Source organism: Necator americanus, chromosome V (assembly GCF_031761385.1).
Source record: "Necator americanus strain Aroian chromosome V, whole genome shotgun sequence".
NCBI lineage: Eukaryota > Metazoa > Nematoda > Chromadorea > Rhabditida > Ancylostomatidae > Necator > Necator americanus.
Genome location: NC_087375.1, coordinates 25,914,464 through 25,933,825, shown reverse-complemented (window position 1 = coordinate 25,933,825; position 19,362 = coordinate 25,914,464). Strand labels below are relative to the sequence as shown.

General features: G+C 39.7%; 3 protein-coding genes across 4 annotated transcripts; 1 reads left to right on the top strand and 2 right to left on the bottom strand.

The window, feature by feature from the left end:
• Positions 1 to 121: 121 nt before the first annotated feature.
• On the bottom strand, positions 122 to 1,344 carry RB195_015221 (uncharacterized protein; the record flags this gene model as incomplete). Its single annotated transcript, XM_064205830.1, has 2 exons — positions 122 to 312; positions 1,278 to 1,344. 2 exons carry the CDS (start codon positions 1,342 to 1,344, stop codon positions 122 to 124), a joined length of 258 nt encoding a protein of 85 aa, XP_064061711.1.
• Positions 1,345 to 1,889: 545 nt separating this feature from the next.
• RB195_015220 (uncharacterized protein) lies at positions 1,890 to 16,440 on the bottom strand (the record flags this gene model as incomplete). 2 transcript variants are annotated; one of them, XM_064205829.1, is made up of 10 exons in its annotated part: positions 1,890 to 1,993; positions 2,093 to 2,159; positions 7,710 to 7,838; positions 7,899 to 8,011; positions 9,719 to 9,851; positions 12,091 to 12,222; positions 12,311 to 12,465; positions 12,580 to 12,682; positions 12,755 to 12,823; positions 16,249 to 16,440. In XM_064205829.1, 10 exons carry the CDS (start codon positions 16,438 to 16,440, stop codon positions 1,890 to 1,892), a joined length of 1,197 nt encoding a protein of 398 aa, XP_064061710.1. The 2 variants fall into 2 exon arrangements, with proteins under 2 accessions (XP_064061710.1, XP_064061709.1); XM_064205828.1 differs by having other exon boundaries at positions 1,890 to 2,159.
• Positions 16,441 to 17,392: 952 nt separating this feature from the next.
• On the top strand, positions 17,393 to 18,975 carry RB195_015219 (uncharacterized protein; the record flags this gene model as incomplete). The annotated part of the gene is made up of 3 exons (XM_064205827.1): positions 17,393 to 17,468; positions 18,747 to 18,844; positions 18,949 to 18,975. 3 exons carry the CDS (start codon positions 17,393 to 17,395, stop codon positions 18,973 to 18,975), a joined length of 201 nt encoding a protein of 66 aa, XP_064061708.1.
• Between the last annotated feature and the right edge of the window lie 387 nt (positions 18,976 to 19,362).

The window sequence follows — 19,362 nt, the reverse complement described above, 5'->3', positions numbered from 1 at the left end:
TGGGTCGCGAAGACGGGACATTCTTCTCAAGTCGGAGCTGCGAAGACCGGCTAGGTGTTGTGTGCGCCGGTTAAACTTCAGAAGACATCTCTCAAGGGCTCTGTGGGTAGTAAGTAACTTCCTAGGCAGCGGTGTCTGCCCACGTCTCCGCTGCGTAACAGAGCGCTGGAAGAACTGTCGACTCGAACAGGTGGGCACGGAGATCTTGGTCCGTCAGTTGGTCCGTAGCTTCCCTGACGGCTGAGAATGCTACCCATGCTGCTCTCATTCTTCTATTCAGTTCTTCCTTCATTTCCTCTTCCTTTTCTATGTCTATAATTACAAATTATATGCCATGCTATATAGCAACGGGCTTATTATGTCTCTTATTATATGTATTTGTATGTAAATGTTTATCTTTGTAACAAAATTCCAGAAAGCAGTATACTGGCCCCAAAGCGTTGGGTTGGAGCATCTGCATCCGAAAAGGATTATATTGGGTAAGGGAGATTCTATGGCGTCGAACTGGTACACCGACGACAGAATGCTAGTGAACCGTTTTGTGCCTGTAAGAGTCGCATAACTTATGCTTCCGTACGTCTACTAATCTCTAACTAGCCCAAACATGTTCTCCAGATCCTTCCTTCTATTATTCGATGTGTGAAAGCACAGAGCTGTTTTAATAGTAGTAAGCAGTTTACTTCCTTCTATTATTCGATGTGTGCAAGCACAGAGCTGTTTTAATAGTAGTAAGCAGTTTACTTCATCTAACGTAGCACTCTTAAATTTTATCAGTATGATGAAGTTCATGTCGTTTCGTATTTGTGTATAATTCTGTGTTAATTGCTGGGTAGAAAAATAAGGACTTTGTTTAATATATCGGAATATCTTTTTAAGCTGCTGGAGTATTAAGAATTCAGATGTAAAGTTAAGTTAGAATGTTTTCTGAATGAATGTAAATGCAGAATATTCGGACACAAATGACAAAATGACTACAGGAAGATATCGATGAAATCTTCCAAATATGCATGTTTAAAAAAAGAATTCATGACAGAAACTTACGGTGAGTGCCCTGAGTTGTGCTTAAAATTTTTATTGATAGCTGGAGGCGTGCGAAGAGAGCATCACAAGAAGAGTTCTGTAGCGTATAGTCGAGGAGCGAGTGTAACTCAGCGGTAAGAGGTTCCGCCGCAATTGCATTGTCGACAGTTTCGAGGAGTCTTAATCTAATCAAGCCTTTCATCCCTCGAAGCCAAGAATTTGAAGCCAACCCTGTTCAGAAGAATTAAATCAATGACCATTCGGCCGTGTCAACAGCGTAATGTACTTGGCTTCTGCGAGGTCAAATACGGGTTGAAAAGCCATAATCGATTCTGATTTGAAGTGAAACGAGTTGACGCATTCTAAGTGGACTGACGAACGGCAGACACTTTACCTTTCGTATACTTTCACTATTCATGTCGTCACATATGCGGTAAGCAACAGATAAATTTCTATGTAAAACATTAGCAGAAAATTGCACAACCAATACAATAGAGCAGGTCTTCTTTATTAGACTAGTATTGAAGTATTAGCTCTTGTGTTCAAGTAATAAGATTCTTTGTGCTGGCAATCAATTTTAACCACACTTCGCTAAGATGATAATTCTCTGCACAAAGTTTTCTGTGAGCGTTGAATAGAAAAACCCCATCACGAACGGCGGTTCCTCTAGTACACACATTATATTAGATCCAAAATCAAGAGCTTTGTTGTCTCTTTTTCCGAGAGAATAAGTGCTTTATTCGCATTCGCAATATTTACGTAACATTTTAGGAGCTACTACTAAAAATGATAAAGTAAAAAGGATAAAGTCATTGTATGTAAGGATAAAGTCACGTAGGGAGTGATTACTATTAGTCAAAATAATCAAGTTATTCTTCTTGGAGCGAATTAGCAAATCCAATTCGAAACATCTTCATATCGAAAATGGTACAGTACTGCCTCATGAACGGAGCACCGAAAATCCAACTTGGTCCTAAGAAAACGCTATCCATTGCATAAATAGGCAGAATACATTTGTACTCTTCCAGTGTCAGCTTGAAATTATCTCCCTTGACTGTATATATGTTTTCACCAATGCCAAACTGCAGTTTCGGGTATCCATCGCAGTCAACAAAGTAGGCGTCCTCCTCTGGGCTGTACTATAAATATTATCATTTACTATCATATAAGATAGATTGATATTGACTACCGAAAAAGGTTTTAAAAAAGCCTATATATTGTAATATTCAAGTATTTAGACGAGCATTATAGTGCATAAGTATTGCTTCAGGGTGCCGAAAAAAAACCGTGCATAGGTAACAGTCAATTTTTTCAATCTGATCAATGTGTCTGCCACAGAGAAAAATTCTTCTCTGCTGTATTCTCCCCTAACTTAGATCGAAGACTAGTCGGAAGCGTGGTTAAATACATTCCACGCCAACAATTTATGTGTTATATAGAACTGCTATATACATGGGTTTAAATCAGGGTCAGGCGTGTGAAGGGATTTTTCCATCAGGAATTCGTAAAGGGAGGAGAGCGTAAGGAAAGAGATCGTAAGGGGGTGAGTAGTGGGGCAGTAGGTGAATGAAGCATATCATGATAATCAGGACAAAATGCTGCGTAGCAGTAAACAATCACATTACATCAAATTGCATTACAAAAATAAATAATTGCATTACTACAGAATGTTACATTAAGTTTCAGGTTTAGGTCAGTAACATGGAAGTATCAATATTTTCTTCTGACACTGTTCAATGTGTTGACAATGTGAAAATGGAATAAATGAGGCTCGACACCCCGCTGTGTTAAACGCGAAAAGGTAGAAACTTGAAACTTATATAAGAAACTATATAAGAAACAGAAAGGTAAAAACTATAAACTTATATAACTACTTATAGAAGAGGAAGTTTAATATTACATAGTTTCTAGCAGTTTCAGATAGATTAAGTAGAACTTAATGGCTAAAAAAAATCAGATCCTGTGCATATTGCCAGGCTTTGATGATCGCAAATAACCTTCCTGATAAGACCTCGTTGAGAAATGCTTTTCGTAGTGCTTTATAGAAAAGGCTCCCTTCACAAAATAGTCATACCACTTTTTTCTGGGCCTTCCTGTTTTCTTTTTGGAGTTTATGAGGGAATTTTATTAATTGTTAATATAAAAATCTTACGTTTTTTTATCTTTCCATCTAAATTTTAAGAGAATGAGACGATCTGAAAATGAGAAATTCTGCGCACGAGGTTTTATTATGCCTTCTATAGAAATATAATACTGATTTTTTAAAGAACAGTTCCATTTTCAGGAATGGGAAAACATGCCAGAAACCCGATTTTTCTTGCGCCGTGAAGAAGCTTATGATTTCGAGAAAGGTCTATTGATAACTTGCTCACCGTTCCCTATATCCTGTGATTGCCAAGGTTTTGCAGTTTTCTAATTATTTGAGAACTTCTACATCTGGCAACGTGCGCATAATTTGATCTCTTTTGGTCACTAAGTTATAATGAATCTATGTTTAAATTGCTGAATTGCCACCAAACTCTTCGTTTTTAGGAGTAGTTCATATCTCTTCTGTGAAAATTGGGCCCAGTTGGGTGTCAAAGATATAAACATCTTCGCTTCTGTAAGCTACCGAATTTCACATTTGCCATTTGTTCTTCTGCTAATCTCGGATGCTGCGTTTTTAAAGCGCAGAAAGTTTCCAGTGTATCGAAGTGACAGTAACGGAGAAGTCAAAATCGAGTAAAAATGGTTGTGGATGTATCGGCAGATTTTTCCAACTGCATCGGCTTGCATCAGGGATAAGCCTTCTCCCCGTTATTCTTCATAACTGCCATGGAAGTCATGACGCGAGGCCTTCCAAATGCCTGCGCCATGTATAATGAATACACTACGCCGATGACGTTATGGTAGTTTCTCAAGAAAGGAAACTGGAGCACCAAAGTCAAATGTGCTCTGATAGACTAGCAAGGTTTGCTCTACGTCTCAATATCAAAAGGTCATTTACATGACAATTGTGTTGCTGTTTGAGTTCAGCATAAAAAAAAATGTGTTGCTGTTTAACTTTGCCTACCGTTTGAATACTTTCTGTAGGTGATAAGGCGCTTGAGAGAATAATTTACTAATGGCTTTGATTTTTCCAGGCTCTGACGAAGGCGATAGCGTCGAAAGGTTAGCTGTTAGGTGTTAGGCCATAGCTCAAGCAAATCAACAAAAAAGCTACGTATTCAACATGCCAAGATTCAAGGACAGTCGAGAATGGGCAAAAACGAGACTAGCACCACCAGAATCGGCGGAATACACCTTTTGGGGACCAAGCTTCCAAATATCTCAATTCGAAGATCACATGCAATAGCAGCTTCAAGCGTGAGGTTACCGTTCGTGTAATCCTAACGTAATTAGAGTGATGAGCCACCACGATCGTGTTACATGGCAAGGGGGGGGGGGGGCCTGATAGTTCCTACAGGAATCTAGAACCGTCATTCGACCAGCGCTCAATGACTACTATAGGTCGAATGTCGGCGCTGGACCGCAACAAAGGGAATGGAACATCTCGAAGTGATAAAAATGAAATTATAGAGTAAACTACCGTAACTCAATTATGTTTACACAAATTGGGTCACGTAAGCTTGCATTTTTGGTTATATGCCCCAACGTTGTCATGTCGTGTATGTCATGTTAAGCTCGCTTACATGGGTTAAAGGTTAAGGCACAGGTTGAAGCTTTTTAGTTCAGGCTAAATGCACTAAGATTTGATGCCAAGACTACCAAGCTCAGTCTAATGCTACTGGGCCCAGAAGTAAAGCTATTAAGCCTAAGTTAGAATTAACGTCTGAGGTCAGAGCTACTCAAAGCTGCTGCTTCCGGCTAAGTCTACTGTCTTGCCAAAAACTAAAAAGGTCGAGACACCAACACCCGAGCACAAGTCTTGGTAGCCAAAGTATTAAACTAAATATTAAACTATTAAAGGCGAACGTTCCTAGGGTCGAGGTCAAAGTCACTAACGTTCAGGACCTAAAACTTCTACCTTGACCAAGCAGCGTCCACTGGCCTCCTTCCTTCCTTAAGTACAGTGGGCCCAGAGCAGCGTACCCAATGGATATTGCAATGTAGAGAAGTTAGCGCCCAAATCAAAAAATGGTTACTAGGACATTAATATTGATGTCGATATATTATGATAATGTCGACCATTGATATTTCATACGGTACTATTTTGTTTTTAGTTTTTTAGAGGCAGTTTGTATGCAAACGTCTCAATATCTCTTCTAAATCTTCGCGGGATGCAGTATCTCACTTTTGTTACTTTCATTTACATTTTTCCTACATTCCGTTACAAAATACTAGTTCACCTCATGAAACACGACAAGAAATTTCATTATCTGAGATTTTCTCATTCATATTTATTAATCAAATATTAAACGAATTTTGATGTCAAAGCATAGATAATTTTAAATGGAAGCTATCCTTTCTAAGAGCAACCAAATTATATGCTCACTTCAAATTCCATGTTTTAGATGAAGATACATTTCGTTGCATTCTTTCTACTATGGTCTCTTCCTATCTTTTCTATTCATGTGGTCGTTTAAGAAAGCAGAGTGGAAACGATATCTTATTGGTTATGAAAACATCCCGAATCAAAACTCTCAAACGAATTAGATAGAAAACAGCGAGATTGCAGACAGTTGTGTCAGAATCCAACATGCAATATTTGCAATTATGAAAAATAGTTTCAATCGTATAAGAAGCATTGCGTATGAAAACGGTAAAATGGGTCTCGGCGAATTCTCCACGAATATCTCCGAGACATTACGTGTTCAGAGGGAAATATGCCGGGGAAATACGCGAACATAGTTTAACGAAGCCACGCTCTAGTCGTTCATGAAGACACGTACAACCGTCTTGGGTGATCTTCTGGCCAAAGAGACGCAAAGAACTCACCGTTGTAAGGTAATGTGCAAAGAAGAATGGTATAAGTCGAAATGTCGAAATTACCAAATAAATCAAAGAACAAGGAGGTTAAAAGCACATGGCCTCTTGTGTGAGTCCTAATATGAGAACAGGAGCCAGTATTGTCTAGATATCATCTAAATAGCAGCGGATTGGTAGGTTCTAGGCGAACTCTAGCTCTAGCCGCCTGTCATGTGTAAGTCAATTACCTTCAAAAAGTCAATCTTATCAAATGAACTCTTTTTCCTCCGGTAGGTCAGAGATATAGAAGGTCTCTCTGCCTGAAAATAAATTAGGTTGCACGCTTGGGACTTCCAGGATAACAATAATCCTCATTCCCGTCACTTTTGAAAGCAGCAGTGTTCCTGTTTTCGATAAAAATCTTCACATACTTAATTTGAAGCGACTAGATGCATTTTTCTTCCATATTTCACGTGAGGATTTATTCTGCTTCTGGTAGATTACAAATTTGAGATCACCTCACATCACAAAATCCCAGTGAATTTGTAAAATTCTCCAAAACAATACAGTAACTCTTGAATCATATCCTGACCAGTGATGCAGCGTATCATTAGCGGTAGGTAGGGAGAGTCAGTTATTTAGGTAGCAACGAAAGTGAATCTCTTCAGGATACGCACCATCACTAAGTGCTCTGCCGACGCATAACCGGGCATGCTTGCAAACTCTACACGCACACTCGCACGCAAAACACCGAAAACAAACGCAAGCACCGATATCACATACGACCTTGCGAGGGATGACCACGAGTACTAGAATATTTTCTTTAATTAGTTATCAGTTCAAACATTCAGTTTTGAAAAGAGCCTGGTTACTAGCGCATACACGTCTTTCAATAATACGTCAGCCTGATTATCTTTCACAAACAAGTTTTTTTTCATTGTTATGAACAATGGTTTTTAAATCCATCCTCCCCTATCTGACACTCGTCACCAATTTGAGTCATTTCATCAGCATGGAGTTGCGTCAACTAAAGAGCAAATTTCTGATTGAAATTCGTGGAATTCGGTGATACTCAGACTAGAACTCAGTACTAGAGTGATTATGAACGCAGTGTTAGTCTTTTTTTTCTGCAAATAAGCCTCGCACTGTTAGTGGAATTAGGAGTTGCTCGTATGACGACACGCGTACCACTTTCCGCTAGAAGGTTTGGATGATCACAAAATGTTTTAAAATCCTAATCACTTATTACATCTACGAAGTTGTTGGCTGCACACGGAACTCCGTTTTTTTTTTCCCAGCCTCGTCGTTATCCACTCCAATTCGTTTGAATTGTTTAATTTTTTCTCATAATCAATGGGAATTCAGTTTCGGTCCTTTTTATATGAGGGACAATAAAATTAAAAAGCAGATAAAAATAGAACACGAAGCCAAGTAAACATGAAAATATGCCACCGGCTGAGACATGAAATTTGTAAACGTATTTTCTCACTTCCAAAAAGAAAGAGGTCACCTCCAAAAAAAATTATGCTGTAATACCGAAACAAGGTGTTGAGCAGCAGTTACACTTTAAGGTTTTCTAAGACGCTGAACTTGCAGTTACACGAATTAGCAGCCCACATATGGCAAAATCTTGCAAAATCTCATATGGCAAAATCTTAAGTTAAATGGAGGTGAACATGTTTTTTCGTTGTGCACTGCAGTAGTGAGTTTAGCTGTTAGTTGAGAATCAACAACTGACAAACAACTTGCAAATAAGAACTAGAGTGATGCAGAATTTGATATGAATACAAACACTACATCACCTCTGCATCGAGCGCCTTTGCTATTCCCTTAACCACACTATGTGGTGCACCGATAAAAGCTGATGCTGTATCCAACGCAACGTCCCAGCCAGTGTTTGAGACGTAACTTCCGACAGAAACATTCCTCAGCTAAAATCTGTTGGTTACAAAATTCGAGGCATTATTTTCAAAAAAAGGTACATCCCTCACCCTGAACTGCCAGAACCAGACTAGTGATACCTCTTGGTAAGCTATTAAATTGCCACAGTTTTCAGTGTCGATGCCACCCCATGTGAAGGCACCACCATAAACATTGTCGGCTACTAAACAGAAGAACCATCGAAATGAATTTCAGAAATGCTACATTCGAAAGAGAAGGCAACGAAAACAATAGGAAATGTTAAGGAGAAGTACCACTTTACTCTTCGAAGTTCAAAATTCATCAACGCAAAAAAAAACAAAACGCACAGCATAGATTGACATCTTTGAAGTAAAAGTGAAAGGATCATGTGTTCGGAATTGTACATTTAAAGGCATCACCCCACGAATCTGAGGTGGCACAGATTTCAGGTGGAGTATTCGTATACGGGATGAGAGACTACGGAGTGGGAGGTAATTCCGTCCATTTCTTCCTAATTGCCGTAAAAAACGGCCCGAAAGATGCGACGCCGCACAAAACTGGCGCGCTCCAGTCGAACTCCTTGTGTAAAATAGCACGCTAGAACGCTCGAAGTCGTATTCATACTTTTTCTACTATCCCATACGAATACTCCACCTGAAATCCGTACTACCTCAGATTCGTGGAGTGATGCCTTTAATGAGTTATAGAATATACAGTGAGCGTTTTAAACTAAAGTTGAAAAAGTAGACAGAAATTTGAGGAAATTGGCAAGAAGTTGTACCACACTGGTGAAGATTATCTTACTTTACACGACAGTGCTGCTCTTCATTTTTACTGATTCTGGATCTTACGGCCTGTTTATATATATATATATATATATATATATATATATATATATATATATATATATATATATATTGTATAACTTACATATACATTGTATTGCGATTGAAGGTAGTACGATATTTATTGTAATTCTTCACTGTGGATTTTTCGAAGATTTCCATAGCACTACTAGGACTAGGTCACATAAATGATAGAATATTCTACGTCTCCTTCAATTTTAAAAATTGAGATTTTCTGAAAATTTTTGTCTTAAAACATGCTCTCCTTTGTTTTCTAAAATCCTCTTCCATATTTTTTTGAGCTTTTTAACAATCTCTTATGAGATAATGCACCAGACTCCGATTTACGAGATTGAAAAAAATCACATTTGCAAGATGTCTTAATGTTCGCAATCAATTCTCTCTGGAAAAAGTACTTCTTCAACCGGTAGAAACAGCTTTTTGCGGATTATCAACTACGAATTTGCACTACTCTCATATTCATATACTTCAAGAAGAAAAAAGAAAGACGTTGGTGATTTTTTCCTGAGCAGCAGTACCGTAAATGTTGAAAACTCTTTGCAACAAAAACAGCAAAGGGAGACGATGAGCAGCATTGGTTTAAAGGCATCACTCCACGAATCTGAGGTGGTACGGATTTCAGGTGGAGTATTCGTATACGGGAAGGGGGACTACGGAGAGGGGGGCGATTCCGTCCATTTCTTCCTAATTGCCGTAAAAAACGGAAGATACGGCTTCACGCGCACTATTTTCTACAAGGAGTTGGACTGGAGCGCGCCAGCCTTGTGCGGCGCCGCATCTTCCAGGCCGTTTTTTACGGCAATTAGGAAGAAATTGACGGAATCACTCCCCTCTCCATAGTCTCCCATCTCATATACGAGTACTCCACCTGAAATCTGCACCACCTCAGATTCGTGGGGTGATGCCTTTAAATGTGTCGATCTAAAGGTGCATTAGGCAATCGCAGATAGGTACCCAGATAACAACTAGTTACGAATTCAAACAAATTCTGTGTTTAGTGGATATTTTTTAAAGAAAGGTATGAGAAAGATGGCTTGCCTCACCTCCTACTTGCCTCATGTGCACGGTAAAAATAGGCTCAACGAGACCAAGCCGATGTGCACGCACAAATGGTTGGATGGTCTCAGTCAGAGCCAGTGATGTGAATCCCAATCCTAGAACGCCATCGAATCGACTCTGCAAAATTTATGTTCACTTACTGAAGGAATCCCACATTTATGAGAACTTCATTCAAAATTATCAGTTTGCCGCTGTGATTAAACAAAAAGTCTATCTATCTATAGCTCAAATCGTTTTCATATCATGGTTCGAACAACTACATATATACCAGATGGTCCTAACACGCAAATGAGATTGTAATGAACAGCAATAAAATAGTTTACGATCTTTCGAAGGTAATCTTCGAACGGACAAGAAAAGTAATCGTTCTTTTGATGGTTTTTGTGCCACGTGGTGAAAAGGCTACTCCGCTGGAAAAATATGCGACTGTTTTCTAAAAATTAGCGGAAAAAGGAGTTTTCTCAAGTTGGTCCGGACGGTACGATGCAAAATATAGTAGGGTCAACACGACACTGAGCACGATGCAGTTGATTAGGCGGCTGCGCTCGCTCGGTGGAGCAAAGCAGTTAGGATGGACGAGCAGGTAGGACCCTTGCTAGCACCATTCTTCGCTGCAGTTCGCGACGGTCCCACGTCGACTCCAACCGCTTCCTCGACCGTTCGCGCCTCTTCTAATGCAGCCGTTCACGCAAGTGCACCGTGCCTCATGTCGTTTTGAGAGGACTATAGAAATTCTCGGTCCTACAAATTCATAAACAAAACAACCTCAGGGTTATAGAAGACCGCCTTTCACAGAGCCAAGAGGTCCTCTTCAATTTTCCATGTCTGGGGCACTGTTAAAATAAAATGTCGTCCTGCCGGCTTAGTTGCATATTCTATCGTTATTTCGATTGCACGGTACTCTTTGTGAGTAGCAAGCAACTTCCCGAAGCGCTAGTCTCCCCAAATTTAAGGAATAGAATCAACGAGAGTGAGGGCACTTTCAACGGATTCTGACTGCTGCATATAACATTATAGTCGTAAGCTACGTGGTCAGCAACTCCACAAAACGCCAGCACTTCCTTTCACTCAAAATTCCCGATTAAGTATGAATCGAAAGTACGTAGGGTGCTTTTCGGAATCCTTTGAATCAGACTACATATGTAACAGTTCTTTCATGGAAGACGGAGAAAATCATTTGTCTCTGACTATCCTAACCATCGTAGATATTCGTCGTCGTCGAAGGATCCAGTAAACTTTCACTGGTGCGTTTACTATTTCAGAAACATCAGAACATTTTTCAGGAACACCATACTTCTGCATTTTGCCCAAACTTCGAGGACAAAATTGTTTTCGACATTCATTGATTCATTGGAAAACCTTTTAAAGACGTCTTTGCAACAGGCATGTCCTTATGCGTATCAACAACACGGTTCTGCTGTCGCTCGTGAGTTTTTTGAAGCCTATAATCACAGATCCACAGATACAAAACTAGCTGAGATAGAGTGAATAACTGAGCCACTCTTCCAAATTCTCTTAAATTTTCCTTTTCCTGTAGTAGCAGTGTTCAATCTGTAGGGAAAACTGTTATTCAGAAGAAGTAAAATAAAGCTTGTAAAATGGGACGAAAATTCCCAAACACTTCTTCAGTATATTTCTGTCGTTTGACATCAGCAGTTTGTATTGCAAAAGAATGTTGGGGAGGACTTTTTCTTAGCATGTTCTCAGTTCTTAGCTACTTCTGGAAAATAATTCGATGCTATTAGTAAAATCTGATATGCGGTAGTGGTATAGTCTTGTCAAAACGATCTTACGTTCGGTACAGTTTCGTAAGCGGCTACGCTAGAAGCGATGCGGTTGAACTGACGACTACTGGTAACTCGGAATACACCGACAAGTAGAACTAGGAATGGTCCCACTCAGATTCCAAGTGGTCACCACCTGAGCAGCATCGAGCGGAACTGCTTTCGCAACAGCACCGAGCTTCAGCGTTTTGATCCGACTATACTGGCAAAAAGTAATCCCTTCACTTCCTTCCTAACCTGAAAAATCATTGTTTTCCTGGAGTAAAATGATGAGAGTATGAGTGCACCTGTAGCTAATTCCTGTTACAGTTGCTTAGATCTGCACAGTTGGGAACCTCTTCATAACACAAACTGGCAATTCATTAGCTAGAGGTGTATTTTGTTGCGTATTTAGCTCCAGATCACGATTAAAATTTTCCCATGTCCAGCTAAAAGTTCCTCACTTTTTAAACAGCTCCTCCGCACATCATTCAAATATAGTAGCACTAGAACGAAGGCAAAGGCACACGACCCTTATTATGCACATATCAGGCGTCCATAATAAGATACGATGGAAACAAGGAAACACTCACATTCATCAAATATTTGGATATTCGAACGGCTCTGCCAAACCCAGTTCCTGGAACTGTTAGTCGATGCTCACCTTCAGTACCAAATCGTACAGTATCATTCGCATAAAGTCCTTGTACAAAACCATTGTTATACTAAAATTCTGTTCGCAATAAGTTGCATTCAAAAAAGCCTTCCTATTGTATCAATGTGGGAGAAACATTGTTCTGGTATACAACTTACTTCAAACAACCAGCTTCCCTCCATCTTGACGTATGTTGCGGACTTCGTTGGATCGTAGACATTTTTTCCAGTGCATGTGTATTTCCTTTCTGCCAGCATCCCTCCAGGTCCACCGCAACATAGCTCCACTTTAGGGCAGAAGATTTTGCATGTTGCTAAAATGAAAGAGACTCATATTCTGAAAGTTAGGTTGTGATTCATTATAGAATCTACACGGTCACACTCGAGCTGCTTTATTCAGTTATACCATTTCGCTAAAGTTGACCTACCGCCAGCGTCACATTCAGATTCGTCGCAGCCTTTAATCCTGGGAGGCGGAGCGCAAGACGCGTCTGGTACCCAAAAATCTGCGGTGCCGGTCTCGAGCAGTACCTGAAGTAATGCGGTTTTGAATCTTGTACATATAGATGAGCTATGTATTTAGTCTGAAGTTGGTCGACCCACTTGAAATATCTTCTCTGGTGTTCCGATAGTTATGTTTCCAATGTATTCCACATCATGATAACCCGTTAACTAAAGCATGTTTGCGATTATGACTCCTTATCCTTTCTACTAATGTCAATGAAAATTCTCTAAAATCTTAAATTTTAAGAAGTTTTAAAATCTTAAAATTCTTCAATTTTTCAAAAGATTCTTTCTTTCTCATTTTTATTAGTGCTACATGCTAGCTTGACTTATCTCAGGAGTAATATAAGATTTACGATCACCGAAATTTAGAAGAAATTTCGGAGTGACTCAGAGATTGATTTGCTTTGTTCGCCATGAATCAGGCATCCGTGTTCTTAATTATGAAACGTTTCCAACAACAACTACGGTGATTCTGTAGGTGCTTCAACTTCAACTGCTTCAGGGCAACTTCAAAGCATTGATCAATTTTGCAGTTAGCGGCTAGGAGGTGAAACCTTTGCTGGCATCACCCATCGCTGCAGTTCGCGACGGTCCCACCTCGGTTCCAACTGCTGACACCATCGCGCCGTTTCGAGTGCGTACGCATATGCACCGCAACTACACTCGTGATTCATGTCGTTCTGACCCGACTATAACTCGCTGAAGCTGACTTTGTAGATAATTGTTCGTCTTCATGGAAAATAATGCATATCCACTGCTCCACTGCTCGACTTTGTCTCTCGATTGCTTATTACGTGAAGAATGTGTATCTGTCCACTGGCGTAAGATCAAGGCTACTCTTTAGTTTGGCAGAATTTCCCTGTTAAGCGTTGAAGCAACAGTAAGACGGAAACGAACAAACGCCTTCGCTATTGTCGATAGAACGTGAAGTTCCTCTTAGCTCAGGTCGGTCCAACCTAAAATTTAGAGCAAATGTTTTTGGGCACTTTGCACGTATTCTCAGCATGTTTGCACTCTTACTTACTACTCACATATTACTGAATAAGTTTTATAGATTTGATCCGAAAGACAACGGTTGCACAAGGGTTTCCAATCTTCAATTTGGAATTGTTTTTAGCAAGGGTAATTTTGTGTAAGGACCGTTATTATTCTTTCCATGGTGCTAGGACTGTTCTCTACTTACTACCTGCTATTCACTACTCAAACGATAAGAGGATAAAGTGTCTGACGTTAATCAATTGAGAAGTGCCACCACATTCACTTCAATTCAGAATCATTTGATGTTTACGAACTGGCCTATACAATTACTTGCGGGGTCTAGCCGGTGTAGCAAGTCAGTGTTTTCTCTCCCCCAGACAAGGCTAGTACCAATTTATTGTCTACGGAGGGAAGAAAGGCTTGGTGAGCACTATGGCGAATTCGAACCTCCGATCGATCGCCGTAGCGGGTACATCACATATCAGCCAGTATATCACACACTATTCATTACTTACCAAGTTTCTTGACAACCATTCATATATTTGTGCCAAAATCAATAGATTGGTGAACGTTACTTTTCTTTGTTGTAGAAGTACATTGAAATTTTATGCATTTGGTGCATAACACCAGCACTTCGTATCTTGACTGCCAAATTTGTTAATTAAAGGCATCACTTTACGAATCTGAGGTGGAGTATTCGTGGTGGAGCATACGGGATCGTAGATTAATGAGAGGGGGATGATTTCGTCCATTTCTTCCTAATTGCCGTAAAAAAACGGCCCGGAAGATGCGTTCCGGCGCGCTATTTTCTACAACGAGTTCGATTGGAGCGCGTCAGCCGTGTGCACATGTTGAGAAGACCCATGCGAGCATACAGGTTTTTAAGGGACTCAGGACAACAAATGATTAGACCACATTTGCACTGCTTCGAAACTTATCGAAGTACCGCGAGAGTACAAGATGCTGCTATGTCTCACCTTTATTGACTTGAAAAAAAGGGCTTCGATCCAGTTGAGGCAGAAGCGGATATGAAAGACTTGGGAAACCATGGTGTCCCTACTCATTACAGAAAGATACTTCGTGAGTTGTATAGCAACTTCACGACCAAAATTTCGCCATTCTACAATAATGTCACAATCGACGTGGAGGGATGACGTCAGGGTGACACCATCTCACCTAATACATTCAGTGTTACTATCGAGAAGGCGACGCTAAGATTGGAATGAAATAACATGGGAGTGAAAGTTGAAGGCCGGCATTTACACCTTCTTCATCTCACTGATGAAGAAGTTTTTATAACATCAAGCATCAATCAAGCGTTACGGATGCTGGCCGAATTTGATGAAACGTATAAAAGGATCGCTCTTCAGCTGAACCCGGACGAGATGAGGATGTTCACGCGTAACCGATGGGATTCTGATGCCCTACGCACGCTCAACAGAACGAATATATCCGAATGCTCCAGCTATGCATATCACGAAATCGGGAAATCAACATACTGAACGACTTGACCTCCGAGCTGAGCAGAGAGTAGTGAAAAAGATGTAGTAAAAAAGACCAGATCTTCAACACCACGTATTTCCTGCTTTAACATATCCTTCAGAAACATGGGCATTTCGGAAACAGGAGGAAAATGCGATCAGCACCATAGAGCGCGGAATTGGAAGGATGATGCTGGGAGTAACTCGCACCACGCAAGTGAAGGGAGGGATTCGAAGTTCTCTCCTACGTCACTGATCCAAGATCAGAGACGCTGCCGGTTATGCCAGGGAAAGGAGAACTGGGTGGGCCGGTCAGGCGATGCGTTTCAACGACAATCATTGGAGCAGAGCCGTAAGCGAGTGGATACCACGCGACATCAAACGGACCGCAGGAAAACCGCCAACCCGATGATCAGACGTCTTTACGAAGTCCTTCAAAGAAAAATACGATGCCCTTCGAGTCCCTCGCGAGAATAGATGCCACTGGGCAATACTTGCGCCTGATCGGGACAAATGGAAGCACTACTGGTGCCGCTCGAGCAAATCTTTGAACAACGGGAGTAGAGGATCACAGGATCACTTAATCTCCAGATTAATTACACTCGGTTCTGAACTCGCTGTCTATGTACATTTCGCTTAGTTCAGACTTCAACATGTTTTATTACGAATCAAAAATATTTTTATCATAGTGAATAAGAAAGCTTAGTAACATTAAACTCTTCTTCATAAGTTTTTTGCACGACATGTCATGGTTTGCTCCTCTCAGTTCTTAGAATCTCTCTTCTCAGAAGAGGACCATGCACAGAACTTATACGCAGTCACATATTGTCAATTAATTGACTACATGAAATTGCTCGGCGAAAAGAGTTTTGGAAGCCTGCTAAGATAAACATGATTATATTTCTCGTAGTTCATAACGCTATCATAACCAAACTATTTGCGTGGCAAATTATGGCATATAAATTGCATGATCCAGTGTCATAGTCAAGCAAAATATTGCTGCAAAATGCACAAATTGAGTTTGGTAAATGTATTCCGAATTTGGGACTTTTCTTGGAAGATCAAAATAAAAGAAAATCAGATTTTTTATAGCGTAATTTTTAGTGGAGGATTGTTGATGCAAACACTTACACTCTGGTTGTACACAGCTCCAGCGGATGCTTTTCTCATCAATCTTTCAGCATTCATCTGTTCTAGAGCCATTGCCCATTTCCCCTCGCGCATCATTTGGATTCTTTGTGGTTCTACTCTTACAAGAGGCATTTTATACACATACCCCATGGTGAGGCTCACTAAAGTGAGCAAGAAGAGTGGAGTCAGCATTCCGCCTGAAACTTTTTTTTTATCCTGAAGAACTGAATCAATGATTGTTGGAATAAGAAATGCTACTTACAGTGTGATAATTACGTGAGAATGAGATGAAATATAAGAAGATCACGATAGATACGCTATGATTACTATGATCTCGATTACAATTTAAGAGTTTATGAAAAAATCTGACTTTGAGACCTAAGTTACTCTAAGTCTAATTTTAAACAAATTTCTTTTATACATTAAAGAATTGATGGAACTTTTAATGATATATCTCACATGCTAGATGATGAAATAAACGGCAATGAGCGAATAAATTTAGTGATAAGAAAGAGACAGTTGAAATATCACGTATGGAACATTGATAAACGGAAAGAAATAAAAAATATTGGTTATCTGGCATCTTTGTACGTGCTTTCAAGGATCTATTCTTTCCGTGTAGTTACGAATTCTGTGTGCTGTAACTTCCATGTAGACCTCATCGCCTGAAAATTGTTCTAATCGAAAATCAGATCGCAGGGTTTTCTCGTTGAGAAACCTAGTTTGAGGAGTAAGAAACAACATTGTCCTAAGAAACGTAGGAAAATAAAACATTGTAAATGCCTGTCAGAAGGCAGACTCACTGCATATTTCAAAGTGTCGATGATAATTTAGTAATAATATTTTTTCATACGTGCTGGAAAAATGGATATTTCTACAGTATCGGAAAAATAAAGGACCTAGTGCATTAATGTATAAATCCCTTAATAGAAATACTTCTCTATGTGGACATCAATGTTTGGCCTTATATGTTGTGTAACTTCCTTATTGCAAGTTTTTCTGGATGGACTTCAAATTGATATGAGTGAGCCAACAAAAAAGAAGAAACATTGTCAGTGTCTGTTAAAAGCTGAATTTTTCTTGCAATTTTTTACAGCATCCAACAATGAGGCCAGTTTTAGAACGAACAATGGACACTTCATAAATGTGTTGTTGCACCACCAATTTAGTTGTTTTGCCTCCTGTTTTTCCCCTTAGGAAGGTTTTGGATAACCAATCCAGTAAGTTGCATTGACCATTTGCGTCGTTATTTTTTGCTCAAAAACAACTGCCGCTCAAAATTTTCGTTTTTTCTGTTCCTTCTTGTAATAACAATTATTCTAGGTTCTTTTCAGCAAGAGAATCAATTTGAGAATAGTTTAATTATTTGTATTTGCTGCTGATAATCTCTTGCATCTTCCGAGTCTTTGTTCCACTCCTCTTCCCTTCGCTTACAACACTTCTATTTTTTGAATCCTTACCATTTTTAAAGATTTAATTTCCCATTTTCAAGATCAGTATTGAGATGAAGGTTGAAACGTAACGTGTGGTCGTTCTACCATCAATTCGAGTCTGAGAAAAAGGCTCCAATCCTGTCACAAAAATTTAGAGAGAATCTATATGATAGTTCCTTTATTGTTTGTGCCTCAACTTTAAAGTTTTCTCGTTTAGAAAGTAAGAGATTTTTAAATATTATCGACTGGGAGAAAGTGAGAAGTGAAGGAACTTAAAAACTGCTACTAGATAACAGTTTTTTTCGGACGGACAGCTGACTAGGTCAAGCAAAATATGAATAAGCACTGTTACCTTTTCATAAAATTGTCCAATATTCTCGATAATAGAGATTTTTCGAAAAATTGCATAATTACATGTCAAAGAAAAGCAAAATGCAGGATTATAACCGTGATACACATAGTGATAGCTCTTACGATCGCAATCAGCATCACATGCAGCTTTAGTCACCCAAATGCGCCGGTGTCACTACAGCCTTAGGTTACTAACAATAACTACATTAGAGAATCATGAAGTTCGAGAGCTAAGGTGCTCCAATTAAAAGGACTGCTCACATATGTGGATCACTATGTATTTACAGTTTTCTTTGAAAATTAGGTCTTCCTACATGAAAATACAGTGTGTCACTTCTGTGGGTTATCTTCTCAGGCAGCTTTATTTGTTGGTGTTTATTTGCTACGTGCTTATCTTTGAGTGCAAACAATCAAATATGTGTGCATCGAAGAGCAGAGGTGATGACACCAGCATAGCAGCAGCTAGCATTGTCATCAGACGTTTTAATTATCACAAAAAAGAGATATTTCTTCCTGGAGCACTTCAAATATGCTAGATATCATTTAACATAGCTTTCAGTGAGTTATGGGTCCATGTTCGACAAGCTTGCCTGCTCCATAAAAGTTATGAATATTTGAGAAGTGGTAGTAATCGAGGCGAAATTGGCTATCTAATCCCAACACTAATATCTACTAATGCCGAATTCAGACTTCGAATAACAGGATAAAGTTCAGCTTATCGTTGCACAAGGATAACGTGGATGAAGTGTCTGGCGTTAATCAAACCGCTTTGGATGCGCCAACGCTTTTACTTCAATTCAGAATTGTGTGAGGTTCGTTTTCCTAGCCTATACAATAAATTGGGGAGGATAGCCGATGAATCAAGTCACTGTTTTTATCCTCATAGTCATCTCTATTACCGATCTATCGATCCCAGGAGGATGAAAGCACTGGTCAGCACTAGGGCGGTTTTGAGCCATCGACCAATGGTGCAGACAAAGCGAAACCTCTTACTGACTGCCCTATACCCGTCTCATCACATATTGCTAGAAATACCAAATACAGAAGATTAAATTCTTCATCACTAAAATGAGTGCCAGCGCAGCAGATACCGTACCATAAACGTTTTCTTTAACGACTGCAAGTAGATTTCACAGAAGCAATTTCACGCAAACGTATTACTGCCCTCAGATGATCACTGATCAAACCCCATAAGATTGGTGGTGCTCATTCAATAACGGCCATCTTCGAAGTGCAAAATGGGCTCAGAGTGCATGCTGCAAATGAAAAAGTGTGGTTTCTGCCTCTCATCACGGTAATGCTTTTTTGCGCGCTCTTAATAAAAAATGGA